General features: G+C 51.8%; 9 protein-coding genes across 9 annotated transcripts; 4 read left to right on the top strand and 5 right to left on the bottom strand.

Moving 5' to 3' along the window:
- Positions 1-84: 84 nt before the first annotated feature.
- BDZ99DRAFT_461886 (uncharacterized protein) lies at positions 85-521 on the top strand. The gene has a single exon (XM_033719717.1). The coding sequence runs from the start codon at positions 170-172 to the stop codon at positions 371-373; it is 204 nt and encodes a 67-aa protein (XP_033578898.1). The 5' UTR covers positions 85-169; the 3' UTR covers positions 374-521.
- Positions 522-759: 238 nt separating this feature from the next.
- Positions 760-2,199, top strand: BDZ99DRAFT_497546 (uncharacterized protein; the record flags this gene model as incomplete). The annotated part of the gene is made up of 3 exons (XM_033723524.1): positions 760-861; positions 1,007-1,954; positions 2,002-2,199. The coding sequence occupies 3 exons, from the start codon at positions 760-762 to the stop codon at positions 2,197-2,199; spliced, it is 1,248 nt and encodes a 415-aa protein (XP_033578897.1).
- Positions 2,200-3,685: 1,486 nt separating this feature from the next.
- BDZ99DRAFT_440972 (DHH family protein) lies at positions 3,686-5,447 on the bottom strand (the record flags this gene model as incomplete). The annotated part of the gene is made up of 2 exons (XM_033717739.1): positions 3,686-5,105; positions 5,290-5,447. 2 exons carry the CDS (start codon positions 5,445-5,447, stop codon positions 3,944-3,946), a joined length of 1,320 nt encoding a protein of 439 aa, XP_033578896.1. The 3' UTR covers positions 3,686-3,943.
- A 1,906-nt stretch (positions 5,448-7,353) lies between these two features.
- On the bottom strand, positions 7,354-9,034 carry BDZ99DRAFT_414577 (acyl-CoA dehydrogenase NM domain-like protein). Its single transcript, XM_033716732.1, has 2 exons — positions 8,253-9,034; positions 7,354-8,185 (listed from the first exon to the last, which is right to left on the bottom strand). The coding sequence occupies exons 1-2, from the start codon at positions 8,975-8,977 to the stop codon at positions 7,594-7,596; spliced, it is 1,317 nt and encodes a 438-aa protein (XP_033578895.1). The 5' UTR covers positions 8,978-9,034; the 3' UTR covers positions 7,354-7,593.
- A 642-nt stretch (positions 9,035-9,676) lies between these two features.
- BDZ99DRAFT_475412 (uncharacterized protein) lies at positions 9,677-11,842 on the bottom strand (the record flags this gene model as incomplete). Its single annotated transcript, XM_033721983.1, has 4 exons — positions 9,677-10,651; positions 10,701-11,615; positions 11,714-11,770; positions 11,834-11,842. 4 exons carry the CDS (start codon positions 11,840-11,842, stop codon positions 9,677-9,679), a joined length of 1,956 nt encoding a protein of 651 aa, XP_033578894.1.
- Positions 11,843-12,073: 231 nt separating this feature from the next.
- BDZ99DRAFT_461880 (LuxS/MPP-like metallohydrolase) lies at positions 12,074-13,863 on the top strand. Its single transcript, XM_033719716.1, has 4 exons — positions 12,074-12,370; positions 12,440-12,614; positions 12,672-13,528; positions 13,585-13,863. Exons 1-4 carry the CDS (start codon positions 12,122-12,124, stop codon positions 13,678-13,680), a joined length of 1,377 nt encoding a protein of 458 aa, XP_033578893.1. The 5' UTR covers positions 12,074-12,121; the 3' UTR covers positions 13,681-13,863.
- A 221-nt stretch (positions 13,864-14,084) lies between these two features.
- BDZ99DRAFT_569869 (uncharacterized protein) lies at positions 14,085-14,598 on the bottom strand (the record flags this gene model as incomplete). The annotated part of the gene is made up of 2 exons (XM_033727935.1): positions 14,315-14,598; positions 14,085-14,256 (listed from the first exon to the last, which is right to left on the bottom strand). The coding sequence occupies exons 1-2, from the start codon at positions 14,338-14,340 to the stop codon at positions 14,085-14,087; spliced, it is 198 nt and encodes a 65-aa protein (XP_033578892.1). The 5' UTR covers positions 14,341-14,598.
- A 460-nt stretch (positions 14,599-15,058) lies between these two features.
- BDZ99DRAFT_519168 (light chain 3) lies at positions 15,059-15,576 on the bottom strand (the record flags this gene model as incomplete). Its single annotated transcript, XM_033725378.1, has 3 exons — positions 15,059-15,095; positions 15,149-15,381; positions 15,487-15,576. The coding sequence occupies 3 exons, from the start codon at positions 15,574-15,576 to the stop codon at positions 15,059-15,061; spliced, it is 360 nt and encodes a 119-aa protein (XP_033578891.1).
- A 412-nt stretch (positions 15,577-15,988) lies between these two features.
- BDZ99DRAFT_461877 (uncharacterized protein) lies at positions 15,989-17,747 on the top strand. Its single transcript, XM_033719715.1, has 2 exons — positions 15,989-16,533; positions 16,586-17,747. The coding sequence occupies exons 1-2, from the start codon at positions 16,288-16,290 to the stop codon at positions 17,606-17,608; spliced, it is 1,269 nt and encodes a 422-aa protein (XP_033578890.1). The 5' UTR covers positions 15,989-16,287; the 3' UTR covers positions 17,609-17,747.
- The last annotated feature ends 67 nt before the right edge of the window (positions 17,748-17,814 follow it).

The following is a 17,814-nucleotide window of genomic DNA, read 5'->3' as shown; positions in this document are numbered from 1 at the left end:
AATGATCGGCATGACATCACCTCTGCTCCGACACGTCTGCATTACTGAGACCTGTACCGATGCATTCCTCTACCACACAACAACACCCCAACGAAACAATAGAGCTCGACCACCATCATTCGAGTCAAACCTTGAATCATCTCGCTTTTACTCCCCCGATCGTGTCGAAATGTCGAGTCCCTCAGAGCAACCCCAGACGTTCATGCAACGCCTCGCCACCGCGCTTGTCTACGTTCTCGCCTTCCCTTTCATCGCTATTTTCATCGGATTAAAGCGCGTTGTCACGCAGCAGAAAGAGCCACCGCACTCATATCGCAACAGGCTACCCGCTATGAAGAATTTGGGACCGAGTCAGGACGCGAAGGGCCGGTAGTGTAGGACAGATCTGGGCGGCAGAGGTAATTGCTTTTGGCATCATTCATAAATCCATAGGCTCTCAAAGATGAATTGGTTCATTTCTATGGCTACAGGCAGACCAGGATGAGCCTAGCCATCGCATCGAATGATACCTGACTCCATATTCTGGAACCTCTCTTTCCAAGCGTCATGCCCACGGTTATATGCAGTGTCTGGACTTCCATATTTGGAACCTCGTCTAAGTACGTACAAGCACGGGAGTCCTAGTGCTAGATTGTCAAGTTCGGGCAGCCACGAGTCACAATTTTGACATCGCCCACTTTAAAACTCCTTGTCGCACTGCTGTCCGCGCACGCCCATCATGTTCTCCAATATGCCTCTCTGAATCCATCAACCACCACAATGCAGCTGCAAGCCCCGAGCGGCCTAATGGGCTTGCCAAACGAGTTGAAGTCGTCAATAACCTCATTTCTTTCTGACTCGGATCTGGCCATCCTGTGTCATGTGAGCAAAGATTGGAGGGATATAGCCACAAGGAACTTATGGCAGGAGATGGGAATTGGCGTCGACGGAAACTCAGTCATAATGAAAAGAAACTCCCGAGCATTGGAGCTCGATATCGACCAAATGACCGACCACCCTGGACCAGCTCATGTTCGGAAGCTACATCCATCTGATTCTTGATTCATCCCGCAACCAGGCCACAATAGCAGTCCTAAATTCTCTCACACCGAAAAGGCTCGTTGAATTCCGTCTCTCAGGGTTCCTCGATGTCAACTGCTTTGGAGAACTCGTTATTAAGCAGAACTGCCTCGAGCATTTATCATTCCGGCACTGTTGGCACTACTTTTCTCCTACTTTTGCCGAGACCCCGACTTTTCCCTCGCTCAAAACGCTATCCCTATACAACGTTCATCTCACAGACGCTGTCCCTCCCGAAGGAGAAAACAGCATAGGATTGATTGTTCAAAACGCTCCGAAATTAGCTTGTCTGCAATACACTTGCCCACGTGCACAAAGGCGACAAAATCTTCTAGAGGGTGTCTTACGATACAGAAATAAAGGCTCCATTCACTCTCAGTTGAGACTCCAGTCACTCATGCTGCACGGCCAGGATCTGTCTCTCGAAACACTACTAGTAGCTATCATTTCAGGAGTTGATTTTAGCTGGATCAGGACGCTCTATCTACGACGCTGTCCATTTGCTTCCAAATTCTTAGCAACTGTATCACGAGAAAACAATCTGCTTCTCAAAACGTTCGTCTTTGTACAGCACGTGGACGATACCTTGCCCCATTCGACACTTCCAGCCTTCCTGAGATCATTTTCCGGCTTGGAACATATGTGCATTGATCTAAATGAAAATCAGCCGCTACCTGCAATCGAGGATTTCGAGAACCATGCTGGCACTCTCGTCACGCTCATAGTGGGCCATAATCGTAACTTTGTCAGCCCGGCATATTCTCTCCCAGAGATCGCGCACTTGTGTGAGTCGCTACGCCAGCTGCAGCGACTGGCCGTCCACTGCCCAGTTCTGGAATACCCAACGAACCTAAATGGCGATCTCATCCCACAAGCTGGCATGACGGAGTTTCTCGTAAGCAAATCTAGAAATGGTGGAGCTGAAGCTAACTCCTTCTCCAGAAATCAGTGGCCACTCTTCCTTCTTTGAAGACTCTGAGGATTACAAACCTGCTCAACATAGGTCCAAAGGTTCGCTCCTTTGTCGATGTTCCCGATTTTGGATTGTGCCTTGATCAGTACGTCAACACCCTAGAGTCTCTAGCAACGCAATGCTTCCGATATCTGGTTCAGATTCAGAAGACTTCTAAAGTGGACTAACTTCTCTTCTCTCCTCTGACTTGTATTTCACATCTATATAAGTCGAGAAATTGCCGCCACCCAGCCGCCGGGTGCAATTGCCCATATCGCAAAATATATCCTCAAGGGTATAACCGACGTGTCTTGCTAAGCCGGCTTGATTCCGCTGAAGTGTTTGCTGAACCATTCCGGCTACCCAACCATGATGATGCCCTTAGAGACTAGAAAGCAGATCCAAACTTCTTGCCAATATCTAACGACAGTAGGTTTTCTAGGTATTACCGATAGAATGTCGACAGACAATAGTAGGTGGATCTTGAGGGTATTGAACGATGGGTGCGGTGTGTACTTGGCCTTAAGCAAGTGATCCTATTTCAGGAAGTAATAGCTCAATATACCTAAACACGTCAGAAGAAAACGCAGTTGAGTGAGAAGCTGCGCGTAGTCAATTCTTTGACCCTTTGGAAAGAAACTTGGACACACATTGAAGCACCTATGACATGGGAGAGAAGAGTTTCCTAAAGTATGGAGGCAGTCTGCACAGGCCTTTAAGGACTTCACTTTGCTTCGATCTATCTGCTCTTTATTTCACAATGGTTTGAGCGTGCTAGGTATAGTGAAAGAGACTCGACCCAAATTTAGTGAGCTTCATTTTCTGTTGTTGATGTCCCTTTCCATTACGTCTACGTCAGACTTTGCTGAGCTGTGCAATACCTGCCCTAGACTACGGCAACTTAGAATAGGATATCCAGACTTCAAGGCTCCATAGGGGGATAAAATGGATTCTCTCTAGGCTTGGCGTGATTTGGTTCTAGCATTCGGCCGCTACTCTCTGTCATTTGTAAACCTTCAGAATTACGACGTTTCCGGTTCGCGAAGTCGACGATCAAAATTTCAGATACAGGATCAAAACTAAACATCCGAACATACTACATCGCCTTATGACTGAATCCCTGCGATATCTGGCGGACCGTGGGAGCCGATTGCACTCTCTGGCATTTGTGCCTGTCGCCCGTGAACCGTTCCCGTATCATATCCCCTTTCAAAACTGTGTTCGCAGTCACTCGGTGGAGCGATTGGGACAAGATAGAGTGACTGCTATTCCGATCAGCTACGCAACCTCGCAGGCTATAGGTGATGCAGACATTTCCTCGAGGACCAGCCTTATTGCTCTTTCCATGAAGACATTATGCGCTATTAGAACTACTCAAGGGACAACTGAGAAGGTTTTCGGCTCTCGTCCTTGTAGCCAACTCAGCTGTACGAACTGCGGCGACTTTAGCGAGTACAGTGCCCAAGCTTAGCACGCTCATTGGTCATAATCAGTATGTAGTGTTTACTGAAATGCTGCAGCAGCTCGGTCGCATCGTAGCAGTACAATTTATTTGATGATCAAACTCCGTTCCTGAGCAATTCACATCTTGCCTGAATCCCTATCAGTAAGCTAAGGTACCTCAAGCAGCGTCAGACCAGCATGGGCAGGATGGCCAAATCAAGAATGTTTTATCTTCGATTTTTGTGGAGACGCCAGAGCCTTCCGAATTGAAGAATGCTAATTAAGACTTTCTCAATCCCAGTGGGGCAATCCACCAGTAACTAGTTACTCCCAGGCCCAATTACCTATTCAACCCATTCAGCAGGCACCAATTTGGCCCCGTCCTTCCCCAAAAACAACCGGAACGCCGCCCCTATCCCAATCCGTTTCCCGGATCCATTCCCAGTTCCTCTCCACGCTAAACCCGGTCCTCAATATTCCCCGCACTCTTTAGTGTTTCTTAAAGAAATTCAAGAGATTCGTCTGGTTCGGACTGATTCCTTTCGGACCCTTGTAAGGCTTGGCCTTGGGGGGCTTCTCACCAATCCTCATGACCTCCATCAGCTCCTCAAATTCCTTCTTCCCCACAACTCCCCCACTAGCCTCCTTATGGCCCCTAGCATAGCTCTCCCCGAGTCTGTCCTTCAGTGCGTCCGGTGCCTCACTGGACTCCGCAAAACTTCTAAGTGTCCGGATGATGTTGACCGGTTCATCACGCGCTTTAGCGCTCTTCGCAACACGACACGAGAAGTTAACACGGTCAGGGAGATAGCCCTCATTCGCGCACATGACGATCTCTAGCTTCTCGCTTTTGAGATATCCAGCCCAGCGTGTGGCGATGACAGGGTGGATCTGCGCTTTGCTGTTGATACGGAGAACGCAGATCTTACCGTCGAGGGAGAACTTCGGTGCCGTGTGAGCCCACTTCTCCACCTCTTGATTGACTTCCAACCTAGCGGCCTTGAGTGTTGGGTTATTCACGATTACGCTTGGTGTTTTGGCTGCTAGGAGCGTCTCCCATGCGGACTTGACATCGTAAGAGGCGGCGCGGCGAGGGGCGTTGATCATTGAAACGCATTCGTTGATGGCTTTGCGGGAATGGAAATTGAACATATCGTTCATATTCGGGAAGGGTTCCTTCCACTTCAGGTTGTTGCCTAAGTCGCCATGGGTCCCGACTGCGCATAGCCAGTCGAGATGAGCGCCTAGTTCCGGATGAAGCTGTGTGCAAAGGAAATAGGTTAGGAGTGAGGTGGTGACAACCGGAGGACAGTCACATGCGTTGATGACTACAGCGTTTTCCGGGAAGCCTCCAGCCTCGGCGAAGTGGTGGTCAATTATTAGGCCACGGTGCTCGGCGTCGATGATAGGAGGGGCTTTGCGAGATCCTTGGTCTAAGACGAAGATGAAAGCCGGATTATAGGACGCCATGGTGACCCGTTCGACCTCTTCGTGCACATTGCTCCCTTTTCCAACGAGATGCACGCTGATGAGCTCTGGTGGTAGGCCTAGATGCGTGAGAGTGCGGTGGAGGATGACGCCTGAGGTCAGTCCATCCGCATCTTTGTCTGGTACGATAAGCGTGCGTTTCCGAGCCTTGAAGCTATACATCCTTGTCAGCCAAGAGGACTACAGGTGTACGACACTGTATGTGGTGCTTCAATAGGCCAATCGAAATCAAAAACAAGAGAGCAAGTTGTGTTTTTCTGCATCAGATAGCTCTTCGAAGAACCACAAACAGCGTCGTCCTAGAGTAACGAAACTGGAGCTGAGCTTGCCATTCTTGAATGAGTAACTTCGCGCGGTCAATCTGGGTCTGTGGGGCTGGCCAGATGGCTTCGCCGGTCTCCGAATCGCGCACTTGAGGAGTGAGATGATAGTCTGGAATGACAACTCTGGGCTTCTTCGGCTTCTTTGGAGGAGAAGTAGGCTCGACTTTACGTTTTCCAGCCATGTTTAGGCTTTGTAGAGATCGTTGTAGGGTAAATGGTTGAGGGATGAGAGAAGGATGAAATAAATATCGGTAAAGGAAAGAGATGAGAAAGAGGAACGAGCAAGGAAATATACGAGAGTCGCACAGAAAGAGGGTTTCGAAGACGAGGCCTCACTTTAGCAATGAGTTTGGTTGTAATCATAGGTCACGGGGTCGTGGTGGAGGGTATTGATCAAGTGAGTATGGTCTCGAATCGATGATGTAGTGGCGCATTCCTCCACTAGCGTCTGATCTGGTCAATCATCGACGTGCCTTTGCACGGACGAGGATGTAATGGGTATGTCCACGTAGACTGTTCTATCACCGCTTAGGACTCTTCCGTAGTTTTCAAGAATCTGAGATAGAGTCAGGCGGGCACCACTTGTTGTATCGCGTGGTCAACTTAGGTATACTAGATGTTCGCGGGCTAGCAGCGTGATCCACGACTCCGATAGGATTGTTTTACGCACCTACTAACATTAAAAAGTTAAAATGTCATAGATCGAAGTGCTTTGGTGTTTCTTTGGCAATTTGGAAGAGGTGTAAGATTACAATCTTGAGCAACCTGTTGCCTTGTTAGGCCGCTTCGAGCGACGTGACATACCATTCGAAATATATCCTGACCATATCTCGCAAAACATATTGCAGTACCACGAGGGTAGCAAAGCAACATATTTATGCACGATCTTGACCATGTCATCAAACATCACTTCAGTTCTCCACATAGCTGCAGCATATTCTTTACAGACGTCAGGGAAGATTTGAAAACATCAAAGCCATTTTGATTTCGTCCAAGCCGTCAACCTATGTAAAGCCTCAGGAAAAGACAATAGTAGAGAGCCTGTGAAGACTCATTGAAGACCTCTTGGAAGGCTGAAAAAGTGGAGTTCGAATTCCCATCGATTGGCACAGTCCGCCTAAATGCCTCCGATCCTACAGTTTGGCGTCAGGTCGTCCTTCGCCGCACCTAGTTCGGTTGTAGCCTCGACCATCAATGTGATGAATTCGCACCTCTGGCAGACCACGGGTTCATCCTGAGACTGTTGAAGCTCTTTAAACTCGTTTGATTCTCTGCAAGCCTTGAGCTTCCCGTCGAGCCACTCTCTCATCCCATCACATTCGCCACAGACAACAGGTCCGTCATAAACGCCATTAGCCTCGTCCAGCTCAGTCTGTTTCTTATATTGCTCGCACAATCTCTGGAACACCTCCTGAAAGGCGGCGTCGGATTATGAAAACACTCGCCAACCTTCGTTTTGCGCTCCGTTGATATCAATCTTGATAACCTTCTCGATAGCGTCCGCGAGATGTCCCTCTGGTCGCTCTCCGTTGGAGAACCGTTCGTATAGAGCGAGCGTGTTCCGAAGTGTATGTTTGCGGCAAGCTTCGCTATGCACGCTGTCGCTCAGTGGGATTCCCATAATTTACCCGTGTCGAGGAGAAAAATGTAGGCTTCATAGTTGATGGCTGCCTGGCGTTTTATTGTCAGTATTATGGCGAGCATAGCTGCGCGACATCCGCTCGAGATGCTAGAGAGCCCTGAGCGAGAAGCGTTTCAGGGACTACTTACCATTCGCTTGAAATCTTCAGGATCGATGTCCTGCTCGCTGGTAGCTGTGTTGCTAGACGATGGACTCCGTTTGGGGACCCAGCCCACGCAGGGTGGATGTCGGGTGGTGCTGGCGGCTTCACACGCATAATGATGAGCGAAATGTGGTGGATGTATCCTAAGAGGATATTTCAGTGAGTGCAGGTAAGTGAAAGCAAACGGATGCCTTGGCTCTATGGCTGAAGTAAGTCCAAGGCTTGCAGCGGGTGAAGCTTTGTGGCTGATACTTTACTATGTCGATGTGGAAAGCCTACTGTGATGTTACGGACCAAGGCCTCACCTAAGGAAAAGTGGCAGAGACTTGAAGGTGAATCGTACTAAGCCTTGAAGAGCAAAATGCTATCTAAGGGATAAATGACCTGACCAAGAGCAGACAACGCTTCATTTGCCAAGGCTGAAGAGCACTTAAAATGGCACGAGAAGCGCTCCATTATAAAGAAGTATGTTTTTGATCCCCAATCCCATAGATAAAAGAAACGCACACATACTACCACCTACCACCCTCTACCTCCAGTCCTCTCACAGCTTCGCATCCCCTAAACTCTTTCTACCACCAAACCCAAACAAATACGCTGCCACCTTCCTCATCTGAATCTCCTCACTCCCCTCCGTAATCCTGTACCTCCGATGATGCCTCCAGATATGCTCAAACGGAAAGTGCCTACTATATCCGTTGCCACCATGTACTTGAATCGCCCGATCCGCCGCCTCACAGCACAGCCTGTTCGCCCAGTAGTTACACATAGAGACCTTGTCACCAAGCTTCTTCTCAATTTTCGCATGCGGCATCGAGTCCATCTCTAGTGCCGTCTTGCGGATCAATAACCGCAACATTTCGGCTTGCGTCGCTAACTCGACGAGTGGAAACTGGATGGCCTGGTTGTGCGCTAGCGGCACCCCGAAGGGAGCACGCTCGTTGGCGTAGTCGACCGAGGAGTTGATACAAAAGACGGCCGCGCCGAGGGAAGATGCTGCTTGACGAATGCGATTCTCGTGGACGAAGGCCTGCGCGACGGCGAGACCGTTGTGGATGGGCCCCAGGACGGAACTGGATGGAACCCAGACGTTTTTGATAGAGACAGTGGCGTGGTCGGTTGGCATATTAAGCGTCCTGGACATAGTTAGTGTCAACTGAACAATCCGAAATCAGAAGGACAAGATTGAAAAGAGATACGAACCATTGATAACTCTCCGCCTTGATCCCCGGATCATGCCTAGGCGCAATAAAACAGCTAATGCCTTTCACACTCCCATCCTTCCCCTCCGTCCTCGCGAAAATGAAGCAATGCGTCGCATTATGCATCCCCGTCTGCCACTTCTTGAACCCATTGATCAACCACCCCTCAACCCCATCCCGCTTCTCCGGCCGCGCCCGTGTCTCCATATGTGTGGCATCACTCCCATGATTCGGCTCTGTCAGCCCAAATGTAATCCGCACTTTGCCCTTCAATCGGCCCCCAATCAGTTCCTCCTTTTGCGCTGGTGTTCCGAAGTTCTCTATCATGATTACGTCGGGGAAGTTCCCGACCATTGAGTGCTCAGTCTGAAGGTCATTGAAGAGCCCGAGTCCTTTTGCGGCGAGGTGCTCTCGGATTACCGCCATCCAGAGATTGCTTCCCCGACCGTCGCTGCTGTTTTGGCCTCCATACTCCTTTGGTAGCGAGAGGCGGTAGAATCCTGCTTCATCTGCCAGCCGTCTCGACTCGCTGAGGAGCTCTTCCCACTCTGGACGCGGTAGGCCATTGTTGTCCCAATCTGTGCGGGCGTGTTCGCGGCGGTGATCGAAGAAGCGATTATTGTCGTTTTTGTTCTGTAATGGTGTGATTTTTGTATGTATGAAATCGTCTAGGTCCTTGAGATACTGAACGAGATCCGGGGGTAGCGAGAAGTTCATGGCGGCCATCGTGGAAGTCTTAAGGCGTGATCAGCGGAACAAAGAGAGTATAAAGATTCTGGAGAGCAGAGAAAGAAATGAGACAGATGAAGTAGATTTGTTTAAACTGCTATATACATTGATCATTGTGGTCCCATGCTGACTCGCATGGGTCGTTCGTTCCCGAAGAGAGAGAGTCGAAGGTGATCTTCGTGGGCGCATGCGGGCGGGGTCTGAGAGGCCGAGGTTGGATAGCATACGAAATCACGTGAGCAACACATGCGCCTCCAGTGAGTAAATGCGCACACTTCTCTGCCTTGAGCTGAGGTGGCATGGCGAGTTTATCGACTGTTCAGAATGATATGATTTCATACCATTCGAGTTCCTGAATACACTATGAGGGACCATGGACAGCGGCAAAGACGCGTATATAGGCCTGTAAAAGTCCAAGCATGACAGCTTGATCCCGTCCTACAGCGTAGACCAGGAATTCATGATCAACGCAGAAATACACAGTCGCAGGACTTTGACATTGAAGAAACCATGATTTTCCACACCTCTGAGGTGTCACTTACTATTTCCTGGGTGTCCAAATGCAAAATCGAAGGAATATGATATACAAAGTCTGAGGAGAAGGTCCTTTTTATGCCATGAAAATGCAGAGATACGCCGGTCGCTATGCATATATGAAACCCAGGGTATCTGTGATGAATAAGGGAGTGTGCGCCTTCATGGACCAAGAAAGTCGTTGAGAATGCCAACCAAGTCGTCGACTCTCTCTAGCTGGACGGAAAGCTTCACTTCGATCTGTGACCACTCGTGTAGCTTCTGCTTCTCTACCTTAGTCAAATACTTATCTTCGTTACCTTTGACGTCGGTACGCTCCGCTTTCTCGATTTGTTCGAGTCTCGCCTGACGCTCGATCTCGATTCTCTGCAGGATACGTGCCATAGCTTTGTAAGCATCCTCCAATAGCAACCGCCTGACCCGGTCCTGGTCGTAGAACCACAGGAATATGGTACGACTCGGGTGACGACTGTTGTCTTTTGGAATTTCTTGAAGATCTAGGAATCCCGCGGCTTGCATCTGACTGAGGATAGGACGGATTTCCTTCGGTCGGCACATACCCAAGCTTGCGACCTGTTTCTCGTCCAGTTTACCCTTGTTGTGCAGGAGACGCAGGAGCCGCATGCCGAGGCGTTCGAACCGGGACTGAACAGTCTCTTCGATTTGGTTCTGGATGAGGTACCGGCTTAGGCGTGGAAACTCGACATACCACTCGCTGACTCCTCGTGAGCTAGCCCAAGTAGCAAGGTGGCGTGGATCTTCTGAGAGCATTTTGATATGTTTTTCGACCAGCTTGCCTCGGTTAACCAAGGTATCGCCATCATGGTTAGTGTTTCCATTGACGAATTCGGGGGTTTCAGCGAGACCATCGTAGAGGTCTACACTCTTGTCAAGAACTTCTGCAATCTTCAAGACGCTGGCCTTTGCCTCAATTATAAGAATCTTGTCCGAGTCAGGGTCCGGATCGGCTTTATACTGATCGTAGCACCTGGGGGTCTGTTCTTCCAGAAGTTGGAGAAAGGCTCTATACACCTTGGACGTGGTCTCTCCGATGAAACGATTTGCTAGACGAACGAGCTGTTCAGTACGCATCGCAACGCTGACCTTTTCTGGACTGATGCGCACAACGAGATTGCCCTATTGAAGATTAGGAAAATCCTAGAAAGAAGAGCATCAGTTGCCTTACATCGAGCAACACGCCGTCATCATCTGCAAACCCGGCTTTGGAGTGACTAGCACCATTAACACCATTTGCTCTGGCTCGTTTGGCGGGCGGCAAGGCAGAGAACGTGGCGGGACGTTTGGAGCCGGTTTGGATGCTTGAAGTCGAGAAATCAAGTGCCTGATCACGCAGCTGGCGCATACGGTGTTTGAGGTGGCGTTTCAGCGCCTGGACCTGCTTCGGACCTTTGGGGGGCTTGCCCTTTTCAAAGTGATGTTCCAGAACCCAAGCTTCAGCGTCGAGGCGTTGGTCGGAGAGAGGCCAGAAATCTCGTTGGTCTACGGGCACGATCCAACCAGCCTTCAGCAGGCTGTGTAGGATGGCATGCATCTCAGCATCGGACTCAACGTAAGTCTCTGGCTTGTCCTGGACAATTGCCGATCCGTTGGCGGTGACTCCATTGCTGTTCTCAACGCTGCCGACTTCCCCACCATTACCAGCGCTATCGTCATTGCTTGTGTCGTCACTGGTGGTCTTGGTGGTGCCCGCTTTCTGGCCGTTGACTCCCTCGTGCTTCGTCATGGTTCCATTGGGGAGTGTCGAGCTCACATCCACCTTTTTGTGAATCCTTCCGTAGGCAGCAGCGAGATCAGAGACTTTCGCATGGCCCGAGTTCAGCAAGGTGGTGACGATTTCGCCAGCCTCCTGTCCATACCGTGCCTCTACCAGTCTTGCGATTTTCCCAAGGCGCGCGAGATTGTGAGCATGTTCGCAGCTGACTTCGTAAAATGTGACTTCGTCGAGCTCGGATTGGAGGACAAGTTGGAATTGCAGAAGGGTGGCGAGGCCGTGCCTGAAATGCTTGGTGGGGAGTCTTGATGCTCGAATAAGACCAGCCAGATGCTGTCGTCCGACATGCGCAACCGTAGAAAAGACGTCCTAGCGAAATCAGCACAGAGCTTCAAATTGGTCGCACAGGCGAGAATTGTGCGAGGAATATGCGAAATCTAACGCAGGAAGCCGAGTATGGCACTTACAGCAGCCAATTCGCCGTGCTCCTTCTCTACGAGGAGCGTGCAGAGCTCCGTGACGTTCTGGACAGACAGTCAGTATGATTCATCCCACTTCGAGCATTAGGCAGGGCAAGCGCAACGTACTTTCGACATGATGTGCTAGAGATGTTGCCAGATCTCTAGACAGGCACGGATGCTACCGGTAAGAAGACATGAAGAGGCCTGGTGGCGGGGTGCTGGAGATGTATGTAGTAATGAGGTAAAATGGAAGCTCGCGGCCGCCCCGCTAGAAGCCCTGCAAAGTCGTCCACTGGTGTTCGATGCCAAGCGGTCACGTGAATCCCCAACTCGCTCTTTTGACATCTTCCCATCCGACCGCCATCCCCAAACAGCACCCCCCTCTATCCATTGACTCCCGCCCACCCCGTCACGATGCTCTCGCGCTCTGTTCTCCGCCGGGGCGCTCTACGGTGCCAGTTCGCACAGCCCGTGCAAAAGCGCTACCTTGCCGAAGCGGCATCAGGGTCGTTCCAGTATCAGACCGGCGATGCCAGCGGAGTCAAGATCGCCAGCAGAGATCTCGCAGGACCTACAACTACCCTCGCCTTGGTGGCAAAGGCTGGCACGAGATACCAGCTGCTCCCTGGGCTAACGGAGGGCCTGGAGAAATTCGCATTCCGGGTACGGCTATCCGATTGAGACGGAAAGAAAGCTGCCTTGAAGCTCTGCTAACCTTCAATTCTGCGGCAGGGCACGGAACGGCGGTCTGCGTTGCGCATTGTTCGAGAATCCGAGCTCCTGGGCGCCGAATTGGAATCCTACCACTCCCGGGAGAACCTCGTCATTGGAGCCAAGTTCCTGCGAGACGACCTCCCATACTTCGTCGAGCTCCTCGCTGAAGTTGCTTCCTCAACGAAGTACCTCCGTACGTACTAGTAGATGTGGATGGAGATTGGATGAATGGAGTTGACGATTGCAACAGCCCATGTCTACACCGAGGAAGTGCTCCCTCTCATCCAGCTGGCCCACAAGAAGTTTTTGGCCAGCCCCAAGGCGATAGCTCTCAGCTCCGCACATAGCCTGGCTTTCCACCGCGGTCTGGGCACACCCGTGAGCCCCGCGTCTTCCACGCCGTACACGAAATACCTAGCCGCCGACACCATCGAGTACTTCTCCCAGTTCGCCTACGCAAAGCCCAACTTCGCAATCGTTGCCAATGGTGCCGAGCACGCCGACCTCTCGAAATGGGTCAACGAGTTCTTTGGTGGCGTGTCTGCCAAAGCCCCGGAGGACCTGCTTCAATCTGTTCGGGATAAACAGAGCAAATACTACGGTGGAGAGGAGCGTATCGCACACGGCTCCGGCAACTCGCTAGTCCTCGCTTTCCCCGGCTCAAGCTCCTTCACCGGTGGTTTCTACAAGCCCGAGATCCAGGTCTTGGCTTCCCTCCTCGGCGGCAAATCCAACATCAAGTGGTCATCTGGTTTCTCGCTCCTCTCCAAGGCCGCCGCCAGCCCCGGCACCAGCGTAGAAACCAAGAGCGCCATCTACTCTGACGCCGGTCTTCTCTACATCAACGTTAACGGCACAGCAGAGAACGTTTCGGCCACCGCCATTGAGGCCGTCAAGACCCTGCACAGCATTGCAGGTGGCAAGATTGCTGCTGAGGATATCAAGAAGGCGAAGGCCGCCGCCAAGTTCCAAGAGCTCGAGACAGGCCAGGACATCAGCGCTGGTCTTGAGCTGACCGGCTCTGGATTGATTCACGGCAGCAAGGCGTACCAGCTCGATGAGACAGCGAAGGCTATCGATGGTGTCACGGATGCTCAAGTTAAGGCTGTAAGTTTCCCAAAATCTATATCCCAGTGTACCTAAGCTAATATATCCCTCTTCAGGCCGCCAAGACATTACTCGAGAGCAAGGCATCGGTATCAGCAGTCGGCGATCTCTTCCTTCTGCCGTACGCGGAGGATCTGGGACTCAAGGTGTAAATATCATATAGAGAAAAGAGCGGGTTGCCTGTTTGCTGAAGGGTTGGCTGGTCCTGAGTGTACCATTATCCTGTGATTAGTCCAGACTAGAAATGTTGTACTTGTGGCACATGAATCGAAGTTTTCTTGAGTTCGTTACGAGCGTTTCATATGATGTGATGTTGGTACATATACACAGGGTATCGAGCACTGATAGTGCGGCAGCTCTGACGTTTCCGGCTTCTTCCTTTGTGGGAGATGTGATGTATGTGTGGATTTTGCACTCTCGTATCCAACGCCGCAGGCACGGTTGTACCGTACTCCATGGCTATCCGAAGCCTCTGGCTTGGTCCTCCTCTCATGACCCAGATACCATGCCCTTCACCAGTTGTTCTATTCTACCCAAGTCCTGCGACTGCTCCATCTCAGGCCTTTCCCTCCCACTTCGCCCCAATCTTCTCCCACGCCAACCCGACTCTCCGCCTCAACACATCTACTGTCTGTGCAGCGTTCCGGCCCTTCTCTTTCTCTTCGCGACTTATCCGGGCAGCGGCGGCGCCGGCACCGATGGCGAGGGCGAAGACGGGGTCGAGGCGTCTAAAGAAGGATCAGAGGGGCTTGAGGGGAGATGAAGAGGGGAAGCTGGAAGGCGCACTTTGAGATGATGTAGGCGTAGCTCATGTTTGGGGGTTGTGTGCGCCAATCGCGCTTGGATATGGAAGTCTTAATTCGCGGTCAAAGAGAGACAAAGTGTATATACTGGAGTTGTAATCTGTGGAGTTTAATTCGTGGGGTTTGATAACGGTGGTGGTGGAGCTTGGGATGATCTGCACAGGTGGAGAGCTTGGGACGGGTGGCTGGAGCTTGGGCGGATGAGGTCAAGAACCACGGAACCGTGGATTAGGCAAACGAATTCCAGGATTCAATTTTGGAACATTTGCTGGCCTGTTCTACAGATCTAGCCTTGGAGTAATTCACAGTCATACGTGTCATTTTTGAGTCGGTGGTCATGGGACTGGTTGCAGCTGATCGGACCGCGCTCTCATAGTGAACGGTAGGGCTGCATATCGATAGCACATCACAGAAGTCCAGAAATGTGAGTTACAAATGTGTTGATTTGGGGGGTTTATGGAGAAGCGAAAAAGGTACAAAGACAGTGGAAATCAATAGGCCCGTCCCATCGTGCTGTCTTCCGCCTGTGTCCTATCAACGAGACCTGTTCCTCATGATTGCGCAAAGTGTAGAGTTGTCCATATTCCCCTGCGCAATACTAGACCCGCTGCCCTCTCCGTGCCATGTCGTGCATAAGAACCAAAAGCAAATCGCATCATTCCCACAACGCCGAGTTGGAGCGCCGTCTGCCGTCGAGAAAACCGGAAATCGAAAAGGACAGGCGAGCTCAGAGCGCCTCACCGAAGGTGTTCTCCCCCGAGTACCTATTGACGTGTCAGCCAAAATGCCTTAAGTGTGCGGGGAATAGTGAACGTACGTGATGTAGAGGAATCCGTCCTCATCCTTGTGCTCCTCGTATATGGAGCTCATCAGTGCAGCGGTCGGTGGCAGAACTTCGTCCACGAAGATGAAGATGGCCTTTTCAGGCGAGAGCTTGATCCGCTTCCGGATTACGTAGACAAACTGGCCTACAGTGAGATCGGCGGGTACGAGGTACTTCTTCTTGTCGATAGTCGCGATGTCCGACTTCTCGACTTTCTCGCAAATGACCTACACACGATTAGCAAAGCTGTCGGATGGTGACGAAACCCCGAGGAGCTGCAAAGAGCGTCGCTGGCGATAGCGACGACGATGGCAAAGGAAGGGAGGACGTACCGGGATGCGGTCATTGTACTTCTGGCGGATCCTCTCCGCCTCGGCCTTCCGCTTCTCGAACGTGTGCTCGTCCTTGAACTTAGAGCGCATGTTGGCCAGCGACTGTAGTTTGTAGGTTGGTACGGGTGTTGAGGTTGTATGGTGGTGCAAAGCTGGTGGTTGTGTGAGAAGGTGGCGGTGAGGTAGGTGGAAGATGAAGGCAGCAGCACAGCGCGGCGGGTTTAAGAGGGGCAGCCAGGCGGACAGGCGCGTCACGTGGGGTACAGGCAGGTGAATTCGGTGGATCGTGGTTGTATAAGCAGCCACGATCGAGCAGCAAGTCACGTATGTAGAAGTGCGTGCCAGCTGGGCCGTGGGAAGTGATTCAGCGGCGCAAACCAACCTGCACAGCCGCCCTTTGGCCCACGGAGTCATGGGGCTGAGCCGATGCAGCTATCCAGGTCACTTGCTGCCACCCAGAGCTTGACTCACCAGCCGCCCAGATGTCCCCGAAAGCCACTTCTCTGTATCATGGCAGCTGCCTCCAGCACTCCAACTCCTATCTTCCAGAGGGACACTTACACGTGATCTGGTACCTTGCAGCTCGACCTCGCGCTCTGAGGTCCCACGGGTCGCCGCCTCGCTTGCGTCGTCCGTGGTGTGATGACCCTCACTCCACACCATGCCGCCCGACGCTTCTTCCTCTCACATATCTAACTCTGCGCGCCTCCTTTCCCCCCGCCTCAGGCCTCCTCAATCTCCGCTGATGCCCAATGCGTCTCTCGTAAAAGACCTTGCCATTCTGCGTGCAATTGCATCACCATGGCCTCCGTCCGGCCCTCATTGCGGCTTCTGAAGCCGCCCTTCTTTCGTTCGAACTATGGACCGAGAGGCCTTCTCCGCGTGGATTTCTTCACCCCCCAATCCGCCGGCCGGACCGTGAGACAGATGTCTGACGGCCTCCCCAAAGGCCCTAAGCTGGGCAATGCTGGCAAAAGACCCGTCTTCGGCGCAAAAGCTCGCCTCGCTGTCGGCATTCCCTTTGTCGGGCTGCTGGTCTACTCAATGGCAAGCTCTCCAGCTTCATCACCCGGCGCCACCCGCTAATCCCCTAAAGCAGGCCACTGGCGAACCACCTGCTAAGGCCGATACCCTGACCATCGCCGAGAAGGATACACTTGCGAAGCGGGAATCCGGCGTCACTGAGCAGTCGCCAATGCGCCTGCGTATGGAAGCTTTCATAAAACAATACCAGAAAGAAATAGTCGCCGCCCTGGAAAAGGTCGACGGCAAACCCTTCCTCGTCGACAGCTGGGACCGACCTGAAGGCGGCGGAGGCATCACATGCGTGCTGCAAGACGGCAACGTCTTTGAGAAAGCAGGCGTCCTCACCTCCGTGGTGTACGGCAGCCTGCCGCGCGCCGCAATCGCAAAGATGCGCGTGAACCACAAGGCGTTGGACCCGGACGTAGACTCACTAGAATTCTTCGTCGCAGGCTTGAGCATGGTTCTCCACCCCTCAAACCCAATGGCTCCAACCGTTCACCTCAACTACCGCTACTTCGAGACCGCCGACGAAGCTGGTAATACATCTGCGTGGTGGTACGGCGGTGGCTGCGATCTGACGCCCTGCTACCTCTTCGACGAGGACGCGATACACTTCCACAACACGATCAAGTCGGCTTGCGACAAGCACGACAAGGCGTACTACCCACGCTTTAAGAAGTGGTGCGACGAGTACTTCAGCAACACCCATAGAGGCGAGACACGCGGTGTCGGTGGCATCTTCTTCGATGACCTGGACGAGACGGAGAAGGATCAGGAGCAGCTCTTCGCTTTCGTGCAAGACTGTCTCGGTGCTTTTCTGCCGTCGTACCTCCCGATTGTGAATCGCCGCAAGGACATGCCCTTCACCGAGCACGAGAAGCAGTGGCAGCAGCTTCGCCGCGGGAGATACGTCGAGTTCAATCTCGTGCACGACCGCGGCACGGCGTTTGGGCTTAACGCCCCTGGCGCGCGTGTGGAGAGCATTCTGATGAGTTTGCCGCTCACTGCTAGATGGCAGTATATGCATTCGCCTGTGAAAGGCACACGGGAGGAGAAATTGCTAGATGTTTTGAAAAGTCCCAAAGAATGGGTTTGAGCATTTATCTTGGGTAAATCGAAAAAAAGAGGTGCTTGTATATTGCGCTGTAAATCATGATACCTTTGTACAAATATCTAGCATCAAAAATAGGCGTAGAATGCAATATCATAGATCTATATACCCTGTTTCCCCACTGTCTGTAGTGCTTCGACATGTTTTCAATAATGTGGATCTGGTAGAAGCTCATCTCTCTGAACAACGGG

This window comes from Mytilinidion resinicola (assembly GCF_010093595.1).
Source record: "Mytilinidion resinicola strain CBS 304.34 unplaced genomic scaffold BDZ99scaffold_7, whole genome shotgun sequence".
NCBI classification, from domain to species: Eukaryota; Fungi; Ascomycota; class Dothideomycetes; order Mytilinidiales; family Mytilinidiaceae; genus Mytilinidion; species Mytilinidion resinicola.
This window is presented reverse-complemented; position numbering and strand designations above follow the sequence as displayed.